General features: G+C 35.9%; 1 protein-coding gene across 20 annotated transcripts in view; it reads left to right on the forward strand.

Moving 5' to 3' along the window:
* RALYL (RALY RNA binding protein like) overlaps window positions 1-22,042 on the forward strand; it is a 712,238-nt gene that overhangs the window by 605,112 nt on the left and 85,084 nt on the right. For all 20 annotated transcript variants that reach the window (XR_007407139.1, XM_025433661.3, XM_025433659.3 and 17 more), the window contains one exon: window positions 19,807-19,854. Coding sequence is in view for 19 of the 20 variants with exons in the window: in XM_025433661.3 (XP_025289446.1) it covers window positions 19,807-19,854 (48 nt within the window). In the remaining variant the exon portion in view is untranslated. The remainder of the gene's footprint in view (window positions 1-19,806; window positions 19,855-22,042) is intronic.

The raw sequence follows: 22,042 nt of genomic DNA on the forward strand, positions 1-22,042 counted from the left end.
GTGATGGATATATGTTAATTAGCTTTCATGAAAGCAATCATTTCCCAGTGAATGAAATGACATAAAGGCACATATATAAAGTCATGTCGTACACCTTAAATATATAAAATTTTCGTTTACTAAGATCTGTAAAGAAAAATAATAGAAAGGAAATGCCTGATGAAAATAACATTTTGGGGAGAGTTTTAGAATCAGTGAGTGATGGAGTGATGACTTAGGGGTTTTTCAGCTGAACTTTGTAGAATCATGGTGAGAGTAGGACAAGCCAAAATCCAGGTGTAGCATCAAAACTAAGGGAAGGTTAACAGGAAACTGTCCCTCAGCTCTTAAATACACCCATCGGACATCCTGAAACTGCTAATGGCCAACTCAGTGCCTATCTCTTGATGATGTGGCTTCGATTTTCTGTGAGTCTCTAGGGAGAAAGTGATAAGGGGATAAAGCCAATTTTCCTCTTCTAAAAATCTATTTTTTTTATTTGTTTAGACTCAGACAGTGCTACCACAAAATTAATGATTCCTTTAGCAACGACACTAACTGTTTCATTTTTTCCTAAGGCCCTCCAGGCTGCTTCTCTGGAGAGTACACAAAGTTTCCACGGCGCTATTTTTGTAATCTAAAGCAGTTGTGCTCTCAGGCCTGATGCTACAACTGTAATTTTAATTTATCAACCTGCCACTCAGGGAAATGCTGTAAAAACATTTGAAAGCTTAAACCCATTATTTATTTCTGCACCTGTCAATGCCACTCTTCTGTACTTGTCAAAATCATTTAAACTGCACTGTGATGGCATATACAATATCACCAATAAATTGGGTCATCAATCATGTATGTATATATTTTGACAGTGGTGTCTTGAATGCATGGGTTCCAGAACACATTTTTAAGGAGCAAGAATTCATTACTCTCCAATAATAAAATAGAGGAGAGTCATCAAAAACAGTCTTCCTCAGTCCTTACCATTTGAAAATGTCCTAGGAAGCAGAGAGACTCATGGTGACTGAAACGACTTTTATTTCTTCAGTGAAATGTTCTCCTCAGGGAAAAGAAAGTAATTGCAGATTATAGCAGGCAGGAGTATAGTGTTACTTAGAGGGAAGAAAATACATAGGATCATTAAATAGATTTATTTAAGTTCTGCTTATAAAGAAAGCAGTGGTGCAGGACTTTATAGCTGATGATATTTCAAAAGAGTGTTATCAGCACTTCCACTGCTGTCTAATTCATTCATATAATAAAGTGTCACATTAAGCCAAATGTCACAGTTCATATCAGTTTTACTTTGAGAATTGGTATTATTGTATATCCTAGGCAACCTCCCCCCTCAAAATTTGGATGAGATCTTTGATCATAATGAATTAAGGTATTTAAAAGTCCACTTATCATATATACATATATATAGAGAGAAAGAACGAGAGAGATTCAACCATTAAATCTATTCAACTCAGTAACATATCTAATGTCATACACACTATATGTCCATTTAAGATAAAAATGCTGTTAAAATTGTAACTTAAAAAATATTGGCTAAATAATTTCACCATATCGTCTAAACTCTTAGTCATAGCAATCCTAAACCACTTAATTATTTTAAAAAGGCAAGCCTAATGAGAAGCCCTTTAAAATCTACAAAGGATTTATGATCACTTAATATCATATAATTTTAAATTAGCCAAACTAATTTGTAGACACCAAATACCCATACATAAGAAAATAAATAATTAAACTTGTCATACATAAAATCTCACTCATGAGAAGAACTAATCTTATATGATGTTATGGAATCAAATTTAAAACAATCAAAGCTCTGACAGGTATATTAACTTACACAATTACCATGATTTCCTTGTTACCATCAGCACTGTTTTTGAGGAACATGAGTTTTTAAAGTGTCAAGCTCCATTGGGAAGGGTAAGCATATAATCTGACCAATAAAAGATATGTGTATTGGATGTATATATGAATAAAATACAAATGGTGGCTCAGATTATTTAGATGTCATATGTAGAAATACTACTTGATTGATTCAGTTGGAAGTAAGATCTCCATTTCATATACTTTTAAAATCTGTCTTGAAAATACTCACTAAGGGATGCCTGGGTGGCTCAGCGGTTGAGTGTCCGCCTTTGGCTTAGGGTGTGATCCTGGTGTGGGGATTGAGTCCCACATCAGGCTCCCTGCAAGGAGCCTGCTTCTCCCTCTGTCTATGTCTCTGCCTCTCTCTCTGTGTCCCTCATGAATGAATAGATAAAAATCTTTAAAAAAAAAAAAAAAACACTCACTAGAATTAAATATTCAAAATAAATAAAGTTCTTTATTTCACTCAGTTAAAATCAATCCATCTCCAAGGAAAGAAAACTAATTGACTTTACTTGAAGATAATAAACTCTTTTTCCAGGGCACCTGGGTGGCTCAGTCAAGTTAAGCATTGGACTCTTGGTTTCAGCTCAGGTGGTGATCTCAGGGTCGTAAGACAGTGCCACCAGTAGGGCTCTGCACTCAGCAAGGAGTGTGATTGAGACTCTCTCTATCTCTCTGTCCCTCTAATCCTCCTCTTGCACTCTCTCACTCACTCTCTCTCTCAAACAAATAAATAAATCTTTAAAAAAAAAAACTTTTTCCAATTTTTAAATATACCTAAAGTGGGTTTTCCAATGGAATCATACTTGCTTATCTAAATAATTTCTTGGCAGTGTTAGCTCTTCATAAAGGATTCAAAGTATTGATTAGCCTTTATTTTCTGTTGTTCAGTGAATCTATACTGATTCTCATATAGAGAATATAGATCAGAGATGTGATGTAAGCTCTATAAAGACACACAGCATATCAGTAGTCATTTTGGAATGGAGTCCATCCTTGGGATTTTGCTTAAAGAGCTGTCAATTTCATTCAAACTAATACTTCTGTCTTCTCAGTTTTATATTCATCTGAATCATCATGAATATCCACATAATAGCTTTAATTATTCAGGAAAATAATCATGTACATAAAGAGTTATTTATTGCTTCCAGAGGCAGTGTGAATCTCAAATTTACATTATGAAAGTGCTGGCAAAAGTTTGAAAGCCTCACTTCCCAATTAAATTCTGTTCATCCAGCCAAGAATGACTGATCTTTTTTTCAGCAATCTCAAAATATGACCTTTTCAACATTTTTAATGACATTTTCAAAGTACAGAATACTTTTGATTCAGAAGATTCCCTACTTAACTCTGCAGAACAAATCAGTTATCACAGTATAATCGATAGCTACCAAATATTAGCAAAAGCCAGACATCATTTACGCTTTAGGAGCTTATCGGGGAAAAATGCATCGAAGAGCTGTATTTTGGCATGCCAACTAAGGAAGATATCAAAATGAAAAATCAACCCCTAAATGTTTCATGTTTTTAGATACATCATTTCTTTGGTGAAATTTTAATTAGATCACATTCAAAACTTACCATTAGAACCTGCAGGCCACATTCAACTTCAAAATAATATTACAGTGCCTCTGGTTTAACTCAACAGTAGACAACCCTTGATTATACTGAAAGCATAAAAAAGATGAAACACTTGATGAGATATTTCTCCCAGATCTTGGTTAAATTATCCTATCATGCAAGTGGTATTTCAGTAAAGTGTATGTTATAACCCAGTTGGATGCTAAAAATCTTGAAGGCCTTTTAAAAAGTGAGGCTCTCTAAAGAAGTTATTTTTTAAAATGTGTTCCTTAATCATGGGCCTTTGATTGTCAACGTTATTCTCATGTCAGGTCACCATGTCAGACCACCAAGTCAAAGATTAGAGGGCTTCCCAATAAAGAAAGGCATTCATTCCTAATTTTCTTCAGTCACCAGGGTTTAGTTTGAAGCTCATGAGAAAAAAATTTGATAGCATTGCTGCCCTTTGTACAATGAACAGCTGTCTAATTGCATTAAGTGCATCAATTCATTATCTGAAGGGCACTCTAAGTGTGTGTGCAAAATATTATGTGATAACAATGTCAGCTGCTGTTTGAAAACCAGCCTACTAGACAGAAATAGTTTCCTATTACTGTGATTGAATATTGAGTTTTCTTTCCATATCACAAAGATCACAACACCAAATTACCATTAGTGGAGAATTTAGTAAAGTAAACCTTTACCTTTGATAATGACAGATGAAGGGTGGCACTAAATTATTTAGAGTTAAGTGTTGAATGTATTGAAAATATTCTGCAATTCACATTATTTTTGGGGAAATTGTTAATTGCTTAATATTTAAACATTCAAAGTACAAACCAAGGGTTAAAAGCAAGAAGTCGATATTAAGATGCCATTTCATTCTAATCAAGATCCAGGATCTTTATCTTGATTTCTAAATATCAATTTAATTATACTGTATAAAAATTAATTTATTCAGTACAAAATTCTTTGGAATCCTATTGCTAGGTGCAAAGCAAGGTACAAAGGTAGCCTAGAGCAGTGTTTCTCATAGCAGACTCAGTAAAATGGTGCCAGTCCATGAACTGTTTTTTAACCAGTGTGACTAGTGAAATACAAAAAGTAAGAGAAAGCATTTAGAAACTTTTATTGAATTTTTATGCCACTTCGACACCTAAGTGTACAGTTTTGTATTTTATGAAATTATCAGTCTGTGATGAATGGGAAATTTTAAGAATAAAAAGCTGATACTTCACTACAATAATTGAGAAATTGTGGGCAAGACTAAGTTTTTGCCTTTAAGGACCATATCATCTCATGAAGAGGATAAAAACAAAGAAGCTGGTATCTAATACAAGGCATGGGTTGGCAATTCTAATCTTCTAAAGAAGATAAAATAAAAATAAGCAAGTATTTGTGATGTGAGACAATACTTGATAATTCTTGAAAGACAAGTTATGAATGAAAAGTCATGAGGGGACACAACGAGACAGGTTTAGTTTCTGTTGTAGAAGTAGTGAGTAGCACCATTTGGCTGCACCAGAGGTATCTTAGAAGTGACACTGAATGACATAACTGGCAAATGAACCAGTAGCCACATCACAGGAGTCTGAAAAACTTCATGTTCAACCTTCTTCAGCGCCACCCCTTTCTCCCCCTCTCCTGCCTCCTCTTTCCTCTCCTTCCCTCTCTCTCTTCTTTTGTCTCCTCCTTCTCTCCCTCATCCTTTTCCTTCTACTCTCTTCTTTTCTTCCCCTTGGCAATCTCCTACTTCTCTTCCTACACCCCTTAGTACCTTCCCACTTCCCCTCTCTTCTCTTTCTCTTCCCATATCTCCATTTAAAAAAAAAAAGGCATGCCTTCAAAAAGGACCTTATGTTTTCATGTTTGATCTCCAGCTACTCCCTTTGCTTTTGCAAGAGATTCCACCATGAGGAGGAAAGTTAGTATATGTGAAATGTTCACTGAGGTGAAGTGTTGGGCTCAGGGAAGGGATGTGACTCCAGGATGGATCTGCCCCGCAAAAAAAATGAAAAAAAAAGGGGGGGACACCTGGATGGCTCAGTGGTTGAGCATCTGCCTTTGGCTCAGGCCATGACCCTGGGGTCCCGGGATGGAGTCCTGTATCAGGGTCCCTGCAATGGAGCCTGCTTCTCCCTCTGCCTATATCTCTGCCTCTCTCTCTGTGTGTCTCATGAATAAATAAATAAAATCTTAAAAAAAAAACAGAAATTACATAAATTCCTAACACTGCAATCCAACTCTTCACAATTGGGGGGGAACCCCACCAATATCTTAATGACCTTTGGAAAACTTAGGGCAACCCTACGATGCTATTATTTTTCAACATTAGACCAGAATGAAATTTCTCTTTAAGACTTAGCAGTCTGTCATCTCAGAAAACTGACCATCCCAGAAGATCTGGAGATACATTTTACAATCCCAGTAAACCCTTAGGACCTTGCTCCATCACACCCCAGTAGACCCTGTAGTTGACAAGTCCTGCATATATGTGGATACATGCACACACACACACCTTCCATTCATGTTGTTAAGTACCATGCTTTGAATTACGACCTACCAGCAAACAATCATCAGATATTTGACAAACTATTCTAATGTGAAAGAAAAAAACCCAGAGAAAATCAGAACTCCTCAGTAGAGGAAATATAAGGAGTATAAAACTAAACAAGCAAAAAAAAAAAAAAAAAGCCCTTAAAAGCCCTTAAAAACTTATAAATGATATCCCTAGAGATAGAAAAATATATCTATATAAAAAGTGTATTATTAAAAAGGAATATATGAACAACAAAAAAATTCTTATAAATATGAAGCATAACAGACATGAAAAATTCAGTGAAAGTCTAGAATATAAAAAGAGCACAAAGACAGAGATGGAAAATAGTAAAGAAAAGATTTAAAAATAATTCAAGGCTTACTTCCAGAGATCAATATCTAGTAATACTTGTTTCACAAAGAGAAAACAGAGGACATAATCAAATAAGTAATGCAAGATAATGTCCTAACTGTAACATACAAGTTTTCAAGTAGAATTATGCTCAGTGCCGTGAATGAAAGATGTTCTACACTTAGGTAGATTGATTACTATAGATAAGATCTTAAGCCAGACACCTGAGTGGCTCAGTTGCTTAAGTGTCTGCCTTTGACTCAGGTCATGATCTCAGGGTCTAGGGAGTCTCCTTCTCTCTCCCTCTGTCCCTCCCCTTCCCCTGTTCATGCACAAGAGCTCTCTTTCTCTGTCTCTCTCAAATAAATAAATAAAATCTTTTTTAAAAAAGACCCTAAACTTTCAAGCACAGGAGTAAAAGCCACATACAAAGACTCAGAATCAAAATGACATCACATTTCTCAACATTAGGAACTTGCAGACAATGTGATAATGCCCTCCAAATTCTGAGAGAAAATGATATTCAACTAGACTGTCAGTCCCACCAAACACATTATCAGCCAAGCATGAAGATAGGGAAAGATCCACTCCATTCTTGTATTTTTGTGGTAGTTCTATTCTGTAAAGTCACTTCAGCCACTGCATTAGCGAATACTGAGCCATTCGCCTAGGAAAAATACAGGATTAGGTTCTCATGAGCTCTGGTCACAACATTTTTGTTAACCACTTACTACATAGCCTTGTTTAGTGTATTTCCATTTAAAGACAGTTTATTTCATATATATATTGAATCATTAACATTGAATTCATGACCAACAGGACTATAACTCATCCTGAAGGAAACTCATTTAACACATGTATTTTTTCCCCAAGGCACACCATAGCCTTTTGTGCTTAGGAACACTAGGCAGCGCTTCTGCATTCTGTTTAGAGACCATTGCAAACAGGAAAATCACCAACGAAAAGCACAAAAATGCAAAAAAAAATTTAAAAATGTAGCACTAAGTAGACCACGAAAAGTATACTTATTTGCAGTGTCATATCTGAACAAAGAAACCAGCACGTCACCTCAGTTTCAGTTGCTGAGAGTATATTTGAGCAGTCAAATATGCTGCTTCAGCAACTCAAAATTTTTGCCACTCTGTGCATATCTGTGAATGACTATAAAAGCACTGCAAACATTGATTTGAGGGTTATAGGTAATCCTTGCAAATTCACAAATACAGAACCCACGAATAAGAATCAACTGTATTTTCAAAAATCTAAGAATTAACAAATCCTTTCTAAGAAATCTACTGATGCTTGTTTCACCCAAATCATTGAATAAACCAATACATAAATAAGTAAATAAATACATAAATGAAAGGTCTAACACAAGAAAGAGAAAACTCCCCAAGTCACTAGTGAAGAGAAGTACCAGGATGGTCACTTTTTTATAGACCCTGAGAGGAGCCATCTGAGTTACAGCAGGACAATAGAGATCTCCAGTAAGAATGAAAAAGTGAAGCCATCATAAAGGCCAAGTAAACAACAATTTGTACAAGAAGGAAATGTAATCATAATATATTGCTTAACTCTAAATAATATTTACGTAGTCATAATAATGTAAACGCTGAACATTGACTTAAAACAACAAAGAACTAATGAGAAAAAAAGCATGGAAGCTTATGAGAAATTTTTCACTACAGATAAGCCCAGTAATATTGTGAGGGCTCACACAGAACTCATTCCTCTGAGTAAGATTTAATTCTATTCAAAATGAATACGTGGTTGAAAGGTACATACTTCCAAGTATAGGATAAGTAAATCCCGGGGATGCAACAATATACAGCATAGTGATTATAGTTAATCATACTGTACTGTATATTTGAAAGTTACTAAGAGGATAGATTTTAAAAGTTCTCATCACAAAGAGAAACAATTTTGTAACTCTGTGTGGTGATGGATGTTAACTAAACTAATTCCGGTAATCATTTCACAAAATATCAAATCATTCTGTACACCTAAAACCAAGACAATGTTATATGCCAATTTTATCTCAATTTAAAAATAAAAACAAAAGATTTAACTCTAGAAACTGAAGAATATTAAATAAAATGTCTGTTAACTTAGTTCAATAGTGCTCAGAAGGAAAGTGCCTCTAAGAAACATTTGTAGGTTGTAATAAGAAGAGACTAATCTAGAAAATAGCAGTTGACTCTTTAAACTCCAGATTCAATATAAAGCCTCATATGAAGAAGTAAATGGAATATTTGATACTACACTAGGGACAAAAACCCAATACGTGATACTAGAAAAAAAAATTGATAATATTTCCTTAGTAAAATAGAGGAAAGTAGCAAAATGAGAACAAGGAAAAGAAATAGATGAAAGTTCATAGGGCTTAATCTGTAAATAATAGGTATTGCCACAAAGAACAATTTTACAGAACATGAAAAGAGTCAACATGAAAGATAAATTACAATTCATTGATTTTTTAAATAAGATTTTTACAATTTAAAATATAAAGAAAACTACTGGTATCCATGACAAAAGAGAAAAAGAAAAGAAAAGCTAACTTTAAGAGAAAAACTAAAGTTGGGCTCAGTTTTTTCTCTGCTATGCACTCCTGGAAAGACAATAACAGATATTTTTGAGGGAAAAGATTGTAATAAGAATCTTGTGTTCAGTTACATCATCTTTCATTTGTGAGGGTAACAGAAAGACATCAAGAGATAATACATTTTACCACATACTGAACCCAGATGGAATTTTATAAATGTAGCTACTGTCCTTGTTTTGGTTCTAGACACCAGCATCATAAGGACCAACTTATAAAAATATGTTTAACAAGTATGTAGTCATGTTCTTTAACTGAGAAGTTCATGAAGGGGATAAAATGATTTGTTGAAAAAGACTATAGGAAAATGATAGTGGTGGGGAAAATATGACAATATCTTTACAGTTTATCTACAGATGAGAAAATTATAAACAAAATTTTGAAGAATAGTAATTATGAAGGAGATGATCTCTTCTACAAATGTGTCATTTAAGGCAGTTCAGTGAGAATAAAATACAGACAATAAGCCATGTTTATACATGAAGGTACACAGGAAGGTAGTCATTGACAGAGTCCAAACCAAGTCAATAAAGAGTGGAAGAATTATTCAGTATTCCTTCTTGTTTTGGGCACATATCTATTTAAGTAGTTCTTTTCTTACTATTTTATTTAGAATATATTATAAGGAATGCATCTTAATTTTATCAAATACCCCTTTAGCATCTACTAATGAAAATAATATTTTTTCTCCTTTCATTTGTTGAGCCAGATTATGCTGATAGACTTTCAGACTAGAGCCTGATATTGATTTCCTCTCTCTATTTTGGCTTATTGTGTTGCTCTTTTTCTAGTAAGATTAAGACTGAATTCCTTTCTTTTTCATCTTTAGTCTTTAACAATGAACACATTTAAGCTATACCTTGATCTGAGTTAAGTACTAATTGTGTCCCATAGGTTTTGGAAGAAACATTCTTTTTATTTCTTTCTAGATAATATGAAAGTCCAATTTTTATTTCTTCTTTAATTCTGCAACAATTTGATTGAGGAGAATCAAAAAGACCAGAATTGGTGCTGAAGAGAAAAGGAGCCAGACTCAGGTCACCATGTTCCCAAAATCTGTAGGTGAATACTTAAATGTTACATTTTAATGAAGTAATTTTATTTAATAAAATCATGAAATTTCAACTTGGAAGATATCCCAGAACTATGTAATGCATCAATTCTCTTTTTTACAAAATCCTTAACAAATGATTTTCAGGCTCTTCTTGAAGCACATGTATCTGTTACACTGTGTTATACTAGATCATAGAGTGTTTTGTCATGGTATTTTTCTTTTTATGATTCTATTTTCTTTCCAAAACTACTAGGCACTCAAGATATTTGGAACTCATTATTCTATTTCTTTGTTATATTTAGCAGTAACATTGTTCCTTGTAATTACTACTCTTTAAGACTTGTTTTGCCTTCTGGGACCACAATGAATAAATTCAATGGCTCTGCCACTAGACAACCTTTCAAATATTTAAACAGTTAGCTGCCTTCTTTCCCAAAGGCTTTCCTCTCTAGACCAAACAGCCTTATTTAATTCAACCCTTTTCATACAGTCACTTTTGAGATTTTTTTTTTTTTGCCATCCTTATTTCTTTCATTTGTATGCATTCCAGTTGGTTAATATCCTTATGAAACTTTACGGAAATACACTAAACTGTTTCCAGGGATGTTTCAAAAGTGAGAGTCCAATGGAATTATTATCTTCTTTTTAGAAGACACTACACTCTGGCTAATGCCTGCTAAGATTTCACTGGCCTTGTGGTAGTGGTAGCACATTCCTGGCTTCTACTTCTGGCAACGGTAGCAATTAGCAAAAATACCTAGTATTTCTTACGCCCATATCTGGTAAGCCATACAAAATGTGGTTTATACTCTGGACTCTAATTAATCATATCATTGCCTTGGTTCTCTCTTTTATGCAATTGGAAGTATATTAACACTAACTCATACAACAGAGTTGTAACAGGCAATGTCCAGTCAGGAGACAGCAGACAGAAACCACACCAGTCATTTTAACAGAGTAAATTTAATATGAGGATTTATTAACTGGTAAAATACAGAGTTAAACTACTTTAAAATGGTAAAAAAAAAAAAAAAGGCTACAAAAGAATATCAGAATAGAAAATGTAAGGAACAACCACTATCTCTGTGGCTGAGAGTATCCAAAGAAGGAATAAATGAAGAGCCTCTCTCTCAGGCTGAGATTCACACCCCCATAGGAGATGGGGTGACTGCTGCCTACTGGATAGCAGAGAAGTTCATTGGGGTGTTAGTGGAATAGGGACATAGGGTAGGCACCCTTCTACTGGGGTGCCAGTGAGTGTCACTGGCTCTCTCACATGCTCTCACATGCTGCTGACAGCAGTGCCAAGTGAGCAAGAAGAAAAGGATATTGTAACCTGGAAAAGAAAAGCTGCTGCTGCTTCTTTGCCTTGTGATTTTCCTCCAGTGCCCTCTGACAAACCCTAGCCATCATAATGGTCTAAACATTTTTTTTAAAGATTTATTTGAGAGAGAGAGAGAGTGAGGGGGAAGGGCAGAGGAAAGAGTCTTAAGCAGACTCTACACTGAGTGTGGAGCCCAACTTGGGGCTCCATCTTACCACCTTGAGATCACAACCTGAACCAAAACCTAGAGTCAGATGCCTAACCAATTACACCACCCAGGCACCACTGCAATGGTCTAAACATTCTAATATTAATATTCAGGTATTTGAAAACTCTAATATAGATATTTGTTTTCCTACAAAAAGTAATAACAACAAATATTATAGCAGAAATTGCCACACACATAATATTCAATTCAAAAAATTTCAAATGGGTGACCGCAAACACTGTGCCTTTACAAAACGCACAGTCTTGTAAAATAGACCCCTGGATGGTCAATTGTTATATAATACATTCAGATAGAAGTATGCATAAGAAGCTCTAAGAATTAAATCTGCATATTTATGGCTGAGTTCACTTAAAACAGAGATAGAAATACTCTACAGGATTTTGACTTGAGTCCTCATGGAATACTTTACTCTGGAAACGTCAGTGTCAAGAAATTAAGACAAATTTGATTAAGTTCAAAGAGGGAAGACAAGAATGATGAATGGAATAGAGAGATTGGTTTGTAAAGGGAAAGGTTAACAGAAATAAAGTTAGATAGATTAGCTAAGTGACAGGAAAAGGAGAAAGCTGACAAGCAAGAATTAAGTGTAAATACAAAAAGACTATAATCAAGGAATAACAGAAATACATGGAATTTAGTTTCACCCCACAGGCTTTATAATTGGGGAAGCTGTGGGGCTTGAGTTTGGCCTTGAAGAATGGATAATATTCAACTAAAAGAAGATACAACATGTTGATAGCCGGAGAGCTTGAGCGAAACCCTATAAAGAGAAACTATTGAGCAACCAGTTGGGTTAATACAGAAGACTGGTGTAGAGATCCAAGGATGTCTCTCTGACAGCAAGGAGTGTTTCTTTGCCACAGAATAAGTGCTGGAAAATGCTGAATGGTTGAAAGAGTAGTTGAACAAATTATTAAAGAATATTTGAAGAAAGAGCCACATTTCAGAGAGTACTGAATATTGAAGAGTCTGAACGTTACCGTGTAGGCCATGAGGAGTAATTGAAGAGTTTGTTGTTGTTTTATTTTTTACATTTTGTGAAAGGAATGCTTTCAAGTGACTCATAACATATATCATGGGTGGGAGATGTGATTATACTTGGGACCAGGAATACCAGTTTAGAGACCATTTCATTGCTCCAGACAGGACTTTATCTCTAGGCCAGACTTTCAAAATAGCTAGATTATTGGTTCTCCTGCTTTCACAGTAGTTCTCTTACCAGGTGTGTCATGCTGTTTGAAAAAAAAAAATCATTTTCATGGTAGCTTTATCAAGTAATCATGAATTAAAAAGAATAATTATTTTCATTTATTCTAGATGAAAAGACAGAAGTGGAAACTAAATGCCATTATAGAATTCTGTGTGTAAAAATCTTTCTTAACAGAACACAGCTTAGAGAAGGGTAACAAGCACACCTCATTCGGGAAGATACTTCCAAAATCACAATCCCTGTGTTAACTCAGCCGGAAGACAGAAAAATAATTCTTTATTTCCCCCTCCCTTTTATCTCTTGAGAATTTCTCAGAATTCACTGTCTACACCTCCCTTAATTAAAGTAACTATCCTTTAAGTGTGTGAAACAGTAAGCTTGACTCACAGCAAGGAAGAGACCAGAACTCATGACTGGGCTGGATGGATCGTTTTTAACCTTTTCAATGTCTTAGTCACTGCATCGTGTTGAGCTCCCAGATCCTGATCCACAATTAGCCAGAAATCTGCAAATGTGTCATAATTCTTTAGGTTCCCACTCACCTCCTCCCTCAAGTCTGAAGTCCTTGGTGGTAAATCAACAATTTTGTCAATGCAGCTGAGGCTAAGCAGCTTCTCTCACTGTTTTTGCATTTTTAATGTAGGTGTATATGCCTATCCACTATACACACACACACTCTCCAAAAGTTAAAGTTTTCTGTGAATTCCCTAAAAGAAAATAGACAGATTTTTGTCCACATATTATCTTGACAAAGCTTATAAATCTGTTCAACTGTATATACTCTGACATTTGGAAACCTGCACCAGATTTTATGACAAGTTAGAAATAGATCCTGTAGGTACCTCTGAGGCTACTTCTACTAACAACCTTGGAGAAGTGTGCTCTGGAAATTTAGTCCATTAGCCTACCTTAAACTTCTGCAGTCATGACTTCCACGGGTACTCTGAAGAAAGGCTGTGCTAATGATGGGGAATAGTCTTCATAAAGCACTGTTCTGCAAACTTATTCCACATTTTTCTACCACCACTTCTTGACCTTCTAGAAGGGCCTCTTTTTGAACGCTCACTTGTCAAATTCTTAACCTTTACAAAGACCAATTTCAAATGCCATCTCTTTCATAAAGCCTTGTTTGAGACCTGTCTCCCACCAGCCACATTCTATTTCTTCTTCCCGTAGCTCTCATAGCAGTTTTTATTTCTGTTTTGGCATTTTTCAAATTCTGCTTAAGTTAGAGTCATATGTATATTTTTTATTTAATCCCGTGTACTTAGGTTGAGATTCCTTGAGGTTAGAAGCCATGTTCTGCTGATATTATTATCCACAACTCCCAGTATTGTGCCTGACTTAAAATACGCAGTAAGTGATTATCCAGTTTAATTTGGGAAGCCAGATAGAGTCACTGAGAAGGCTTTAGTAGTAGTTACTATTGGCAAGATGTCTGTAAGGAAACCATTAAAATGTTCCCTCCTTGTGCTGGGAAGTTTATTCATTTTCTTCAGATTATATTTTAATGAAATTCGGCGACAGAAAATAAAAAGAAATACTTGTGTGTATTAGTCTATTCATATGAAGCTGGTTTTATGAATTTAAAGGGATTAGAGAAAATTGATCTCATATATTGCAAAACCTAATGAGTTGTGGTTTCTTCTTCTGTAAATGAAAAAGCTTAAATTAAATTCCAGGGAAGTTACTTGGTGTCATTTAATCCTCAGTAATAAAATAAAGACTATGAGTGTGCAACTCTAAACAATTACTTTACTAATTCCCATTTCCCATTAAATTTTGAGGGAACCTGAGAAGTTAGAATAAAGATACAATGAAGAGTAGAATAAAAGTCATGAAAGTATACCAGCTTTAAAGTAGGAACTATTTGTGTGAAATATTCAAAACTGTTGTTCCACTTTTCTAAAAATTTGAGGATCTGCCCCTTGCCACATAGCATCCCTCCAAACAACAGAAGGCCTGATATTTCCTAGACTTCGTTCCTTCTTGGAAAGTGCCTAACACATCTGATTTATGATCGTTTGTTTCAGTAGCCTAAGAACCAGTTTGTCATAAGAGCTGCTACGATGAGTCTTGCAAAGGTTCCTCCCGTAAAAGTCCCCTCCTCCAAAAAAGAAAAAGTAAATTAGCCCATGAACAGAACAATTTATGAAGAAAGGAAAGGCTATTTTTTTTTTTTTTAACTTGAAAGACAAGTTTTTCCTTCCAATAAAATCCTAGAATACATAAGACGCCTTAAAAGCCTGAATATGACTTCTGGAAATGCCATTTTTTTGACAGGTAATTTCAAATAGTTTCACAAAGAAAGAGAAAGAAGGGATTTTTAAGAGAGACAAAATCTGGGGAAGGGGTAAAAAAAGAAAGCTGGTGGCAGGAACACTGGGAAAGCATAATTGCCACAAATCATACTTGCCCTGTGGTTATCTCTTTTCATTTCTTTGAATCTTTCTTCTTTGGAAATCCAGCTTGATTTTACAGCTTATGACCTGAGCCAACTACAGCCATGGTATTTCTGCTAAAAGCCCAAACCATTAAGACAAAAACAGGCTTGTGATTACCAAGACAGGTCTGTTTGTGCATTTCATTTCATTTTGAACTGTGACAGGTAAAATTGAGTTCCTGATGGCAGACAGTGGTTCTTGGAGATCAGATAGTTCAGGGTGCTTAGCTACAACTTGTTCTCGCAAATATGTCTCAGCAGTCAGTATTGAACAAAAAAATAAGCAAATTGGACAAGATAATTTAAGCAGCGACTAAGAAAAACAAAAATGATTTCCTTTTTCTCATGCATTTTTAAACTTCCAGAAGGCTGTTAAATTATTGAACTATTTCCTAAAGGTATGAAATACATGGGTGGAATCATCATTTTGAGCCACATTAATAGCATATTTATTAATCGGTCCCTGTGTCATATTTGGCACTCAGGGAATTTAAAAAGAGAGAGAGGACAAATATAAAAATCAAGATGAATTTATACATCTTTAATTAAATATTCTCATCATCATGTTCATAAACCCTTAAAATACTATCTTAAATATCTGAAGAAAAATAAACATATATACTAAAGCATTAAAATTATTAAGCTCATTTTAATTAACAAATGTCTGATGAAACATAACACAATAGGAAAAATCACCAACTTTCGATTCAGAAAAACCTGTGTTGAAGTATCAGCTCTATGAAAAAAAATTCACTGACTTGGGGATCCCTGGGTGGCTCAGTGGTTTAGCACCTGCCTTGGGTCCAGGGTGTGATCCTAGAGTCCCAGGATCGAGTCCCACATCAGGCTCCCTCCATGGAGCCTGCTTCTCCCTCTGCCTGAGTCTCTGCCCTCCCCCCCGTGTGTGTGTGTGTGTGTGTGTGTGTGTGTGTGTGTGTGAGTCTCATGAATAAATAAAATCTTTAAAAAATAAATAAATAAAATAAAAATTAAAAATAAAAGTTCACTGACTTATTACAATGTGCTAGAAACTGTGCTGTTGCATTTTGCAGGTGCAGTTTGCAAAGATTAAATACAGTGTTCAGTGTTGCCAATAAGCTAACTATGTTCTTCCAGAATTCACCTACTGAAGCCCTAACCCCCAGTACCTCAGAATGTGACTATATTGGGGGAGAGAGTCTTTAAAGAGGTGATAAAGTTAAAACGAGGTCACACTGGTGAGCCCTAATCCACTATGACAGATGTTCTTCTAAGAAGAGGAGAGTAGGGACAACCACGTGAGGAGACAACAAGAAGCTAGCCATCTTGCAAGGTAAAGAAAGTGGCCTCAGAAGAAACCAAACCTGTTGACACCTTGACCTTGGACTCCTAGCCTCCAAACCGTGGGAAAATAAATTTTTGTGGTTTTTTTTTTTGTTGTTGTTGTTGTTTTTAAGATTTCATTCATGAGAATACACAGAGGAGAGAGAGGCAGAGACACAGGCAGAGGGAGAAGCAGACTCCATGCGCGGAGCCGGACATGGGACTCGATCCCGGGCCTCCGGGATCACACCCCGGGGCTGAAGGCAGCGCTAAACCGCCGAGCCACCTGGGCTGCCCAAATCTTTGTTCTTTAGGCCTCCTGGTGTGTGGTATTCCGTTATGGCAGCCCTAGCAAACTAATACAAATGTCATACCAAGTGGAAGTCAGGGCCCAGACTTAGAGCTACGTAGTATCAAGGTCTGTCACCTATCCACATCCGACCTGACATTTTTGCTCTCTTCTCCTCTTCCCTTGACCTCTACAATTCTAGAATCCCTAGGACCAGCCTCCTTTCCCTTTCTACACTCACTCCTGCAAAACATCTCACCTCTTTAATGGCTTTATTGCTATCAGCATGCTCACAACTCCAGGACTTATTTCCCCAGCAGGCCCTCTCTTCGGGGCTGCCCTCAGTAAGGCAGCCGTTGGTCACCCGTGGAAGTGTTTCTTGATTGTCTCACGAGCTCCCAAATGCTATCTTGTCCGAAACTGAACTCAAGATTTTCCTCTAGAACTCTTCCTACCAATCTTTCCCCAGTTGTGAAAGGATAATGCAGTCTGCCCAGTTTCTTAAACTGACTCAGTGATATATTCAGTTGAATCTGCCTCCGAAATGTGTCCTGAACCTGTCTAACCCTCTCCATCCTGTCTGCAGTGTTGCCTAGGATGCTGCTATTTCTTGTCTGAGTGATGGCAGTAGCCCTGGACCAACCTTCTTGCTTCACTGAATCCATTTTCCTGACTTGTGTCTTTGTGCTTCTTTTTTTTTTTTTTTTTTTTTTTGTCTTTTTTTTTTTTGTCTTTGTGCTTCTGTTCCCCCTGTTCCCTTTCTCCCCTGGCTTCTGATAGGACCTTTCTCATCCTTCAAGTCGCCAGTTACATGTCCCCTCCTCAGAGAAGCCAGCCCTGATTAATCTCTTTTAATAGTCCTCTCTTTCTGTTTTTCATTATCCCATTCATTTACTTCTCCGTATTTCCTGTTTAAAATGTTTTTCTTACTCGCTTTTTATCTGTTTCCACCACGGTCCAATAAAAAAAAAATGCAACATAAAAATTAAATAGGTAAAGAAAAGACCGTATTCAAGATTATCTAAACAGAGGACAGAGGTTGAACTTAACTCTGCTGAAACAAAATGCAGGGGAGTTTGTAAGATGTGGAATGAGCTAGTGGGAATAGCAGGGAAATGGATCGATACAATTAGGTCATCTGTGTTTGCTAATTGGCTCTTACCAAAGTTAGACATCTATTTTGCTTCTAAACCTTAAGTGCCAAGTACTGTTCCTGACACACATGTCCTTAATCAGATTCTGATACATGAGCCCCTGAATGACTATGCTGTACTAGAACGCTTAACTTGCGTTATGTAGGGTATTTAAAATCTTTAGATCTCAGTGTCCTATAAAATTGGGATAATACTCTACATCTTATAGGTTGTTGTTAAGATTAAATAATATGTTCTTTCATTTCTCCTGACGTAAGAATAGTTGCAAACTAAAGGACTATTAAATTGATCAATTGGGAAATATAAAATTACATGCCTGTCCCATGTGGTTCCTCAAAAAGTTAAACATAATATTACTTTATGATCCAGCATCCCCCAAAAGGAGGAGAGCAAGGACTCTAATACTTGCATACCAGTGTTCATACTCCCACTATTCACAGCAGCCAGAAGGTGGGAACAACTCAGATGTCTATCAACAGAGGAATAAACAAAAAGCAATGTGTGCATACACATTATATTTTTCCGTCATAAAAAGGAATGAAATTCTCATGCGTGATACAATCTAGATAAACCTTGAAAATGTTATGCTAGCTGAAATTAGCCAGGCTATGAAGGACAAGTATTGTATGATTCCACTTATATGAGGTATCTCGAAGAGGCGAATTCAGAAAGGAGGATGGAGAGTACCAGGGGCTAGGGGGAAATGGGGGATGGGGAGTTACTGTTTAATGGGTATGGAATTTCTATTTGGGATAATGAAAAATGCTGGAAATGTATATTGGTGATCTTTAAACAACATTGTGAATATACTTAATGCCACTGAGTTGTATACTTAAAATGGTTAGAATGGAAAAAAATAAAAAATAAAAAATAAAAATAAAAAATAATAAAAATTTTTAAAATGGTTAGAATGGTAAGCCTTGTTATGTATGTTTCATACCAATAAAAAATTAATGAATAAACATTTAAAATAATAATTCCCATGTAGTATAGACACTTCACTCATCATGAGTTTAAATTTCTTGCAGGCTGGGGAGGGTTGCACAGTGCCATGGAAAAATGCCCCAGACATGGATTCAGAATACTTGTTCTCCAGTCTCAGCTCTGTCACTTACTAGTGATAAAAATTTGAGCAAGTCACTTAGGGCCTTTGCACCTTAGTTTCTTCTAGTTACAGTATCCTACAGAGTTGTTTTGAGTACTAAAACTAAAGGAAATAATGCAAATAGAGGGCTTTGTAAATTCCAACAATTATCTAAGTAGATGGGAGCAGTTTTTATTGTATATTCCTTAAAGAAGTTTAACACTGAAATGTACTTATTAATTGCTATTTAAGTGCCCTAAAATATTAAATAATTGATGGTAAGACTCAGACAAAGTGGATTTTTTTCCTCTGTGTATTAAATCATGTTTTTTAGAATAAAAAAATGCTGAATTTCTAAGGAAACCACATTTCTGGTTTTTTTTCCACATTTCTAGTTAGCATTCTTATCATGAATGGGTCATTAAACCGTTCCTTTCCAAACCTTTTGTTCATTGTTCATACTTACTGTACATACCTTAGTAAGAAAGCATAACTATATTATACCTCATCTGGAAAAAATGGCCTTCATTCATATTTAATTATAGGTATTAAAAAATTTTATTTTGCTATCTGCTTTCATCTTTCATTCCAAACCATACAAACCATTTTCATTCCTTGCATGTCAGGCATAGAACAGCTTGATGTGGCACTATATCCAATCAGACATTACTTGTAAAACTTTTTAGATATATAATTACATTGAAAAATAAATATTTAAAAGCATAAGTTTCTTGTTATAACCTCATAACAGTATCAAAATTAGTGTGGTTGAACAAATGTCAACTAATTTTTTTGTTTCCCTCCTTAGTGGTTATGTCTTTGACTATGATTACTACAGAGAAGATTTCTACAATCGGTATGTAAATTGTTTATTCTTGTTTCCCTTTTATTTAAATTATCTTTTAACTGTTTTGTGTATTTCATTCCTAGGTGTTCTTGAATGATACTTAAAGAAAATTCTTTACTAAGTCCCAAAAAGTATAATATAGACAGATTTTCTTATTTTCATTGTGCTTACTGAAGCACAGACATCTTGGACTTTTAGGTCTTCAGAGGTTGGTTGTTAAGGCAAAAATTCGGTTATGGAATAGTTGAATAATATGCCAAAAATTTAATTAACCAATATTGTTTTTGCAGGTCTGTTGTTGACTTAGGATCCAAGACTGAAAGTTTTGTAAACTTGGAAAATGACTCCAATCTTCTAAAATGCATCTGCTTTCAATATGACACAGTGCAATGCCGTATTGGTTAGATTTGTAAAAACTACGGACAGTTCTTGCTTTGCATAGTAGTCTTGGATCATAAAGGAAACCATACAAAGTGATTTTAATAACTAGTGGAAAAAATAGAAGTTTCGATCCCCTCTAAAAAAATGTTCATAAAAATATTAAAAACTCTCTTACTCTTGGTTATAAATAATAGAAAAATACAGTAAAATAGTTTTAAGTACACTGTAAGTTAAAACAGTAAAAATATTGAGAATTAGTGTGTTTTGGTTCTTTGTAAAAAGACCTATCTGAAAGTAGCTTGAGCAGAGCTTGCTTTCTTGTACAACTTACACTACAGAACCAGCATCCTTCTTGTGCCTTGGTCAGTTGTCACCTTCCTTTCTAAGGCCGAACCAACTTCAGCAGCTTATCGGGTGTTGTGACTTATCTCTGAGAGTTCCTCAGAGTAGGGTTCTTTTGCCCATGTCACTTCTTCTGGGGCATCGTCATCCCTTTTTATCACCTCACAACTGTATTCTTCATTCATGTCAATATACTTGCTTTCATGATGTACCTCGGGCTCCATACCTAGTGTCTCTTTAATAGAAGAGGGTCAACAATTCTCAGTCGGCCATTTCTCCTACAATTCCATCCCATTTAATCTTATTTCACTTCCAGTGTGATCCATCTTCTATTTTTTGCTGCACTCTCTTCTTTGTTGACCCATTTCCTCTTTGGATTATCCATTATTGTCAAGTGCCACGTGGGTTTGTCACTGGCACGAAGGAGACAAGACACCACACAGTTGCTGTCTGTGTGTGTGCCCTGAATAACAGATGCATGGCAACCAGACACCCTTTGAATGAAGTGATGTGACTGATCGCTGACCATGATGCACCTCTCTTATTTGCACAGTGATTTGTGGACTGCAAAACCAGCAGCAAAGTTTGCACTTTATGAAATCATTTTATGAATAGACGGTGGTAACTGAAATTTGATTTGCGCTGTGGGGAGATGTGCTATTTAACCAAAGATTGGTGACTGAAATTCTGAGATATGCAATCAAGGGCCCACACAGTACATAGATCATTAGACCAAACACACAACAATGAGGGTACATATCTTTTAAGCTTTTTAGTTGCAAGTTCTAGTCAAACAAACAAAAAAAATTGCAAGGTATAGAAATGCAAACTCAGAAAAATAGCTCATAATGGGCATGTTAAATAAGGAAGAAACTTCATAATCCCTTGGAAGGGCCTTCTTTTCAGTCCAGCCATGCAGCCCCTTTTTCAGTTCCACAAGAACACCATGTACCCTCCTCCCTCAGCACCGTCTTCTCTGCTGCTCCTTCACCCCATTCCTCTCTCTGCTATCTAGTTAACTTGACTTCATCCCTCAGATCTCAGCATGAACACCACTCTCGAACTAAATTAGGCTCCTCTGTTCCCCTCTCTCAGCACCCAGTACTGTTCCTTCACAGCACTTCTGCTTTTGTACTGCTGTATTGCTTTGTGATGACAGGATTTGATTCCTGTCTGCCTCTCTTCCTCCATGAAGACAGGAAGGATGCTCAGTTTTGTGTATTGTCGTATCCTCGGGCAATATCATTAAGTCTTAAACATAGTAGATACTGCATTTGTGTCCTTAATTCATCTCCTTAGATTCAGAGAGACTTTGGTTTTCCCAGGGTCATACAGTAAATTCATGACAAGACTACAATTATTAACTATTCATATAGATTCAGTAACCAACTGTGTGAATATGCAAAACAGAGGGGGAGCAATATTAGTCCATGGAGTTAAATGAAAGGAGAAAGCCTTGCGTAAAAGGGTATCA

This window comes from Canis lupus, chromosome 29, assembly GCF_003254725.2.
Source record: "Canis lupus dingo isolate Sandy chromosome 29, ASM325472v2, whole genome shotgun sequence".
Lineage (NCBI taxonomy): Eukaryota > Metazoa > Chordata > Mammalia > Carnivora > Canidae > Canis > Canis lupus.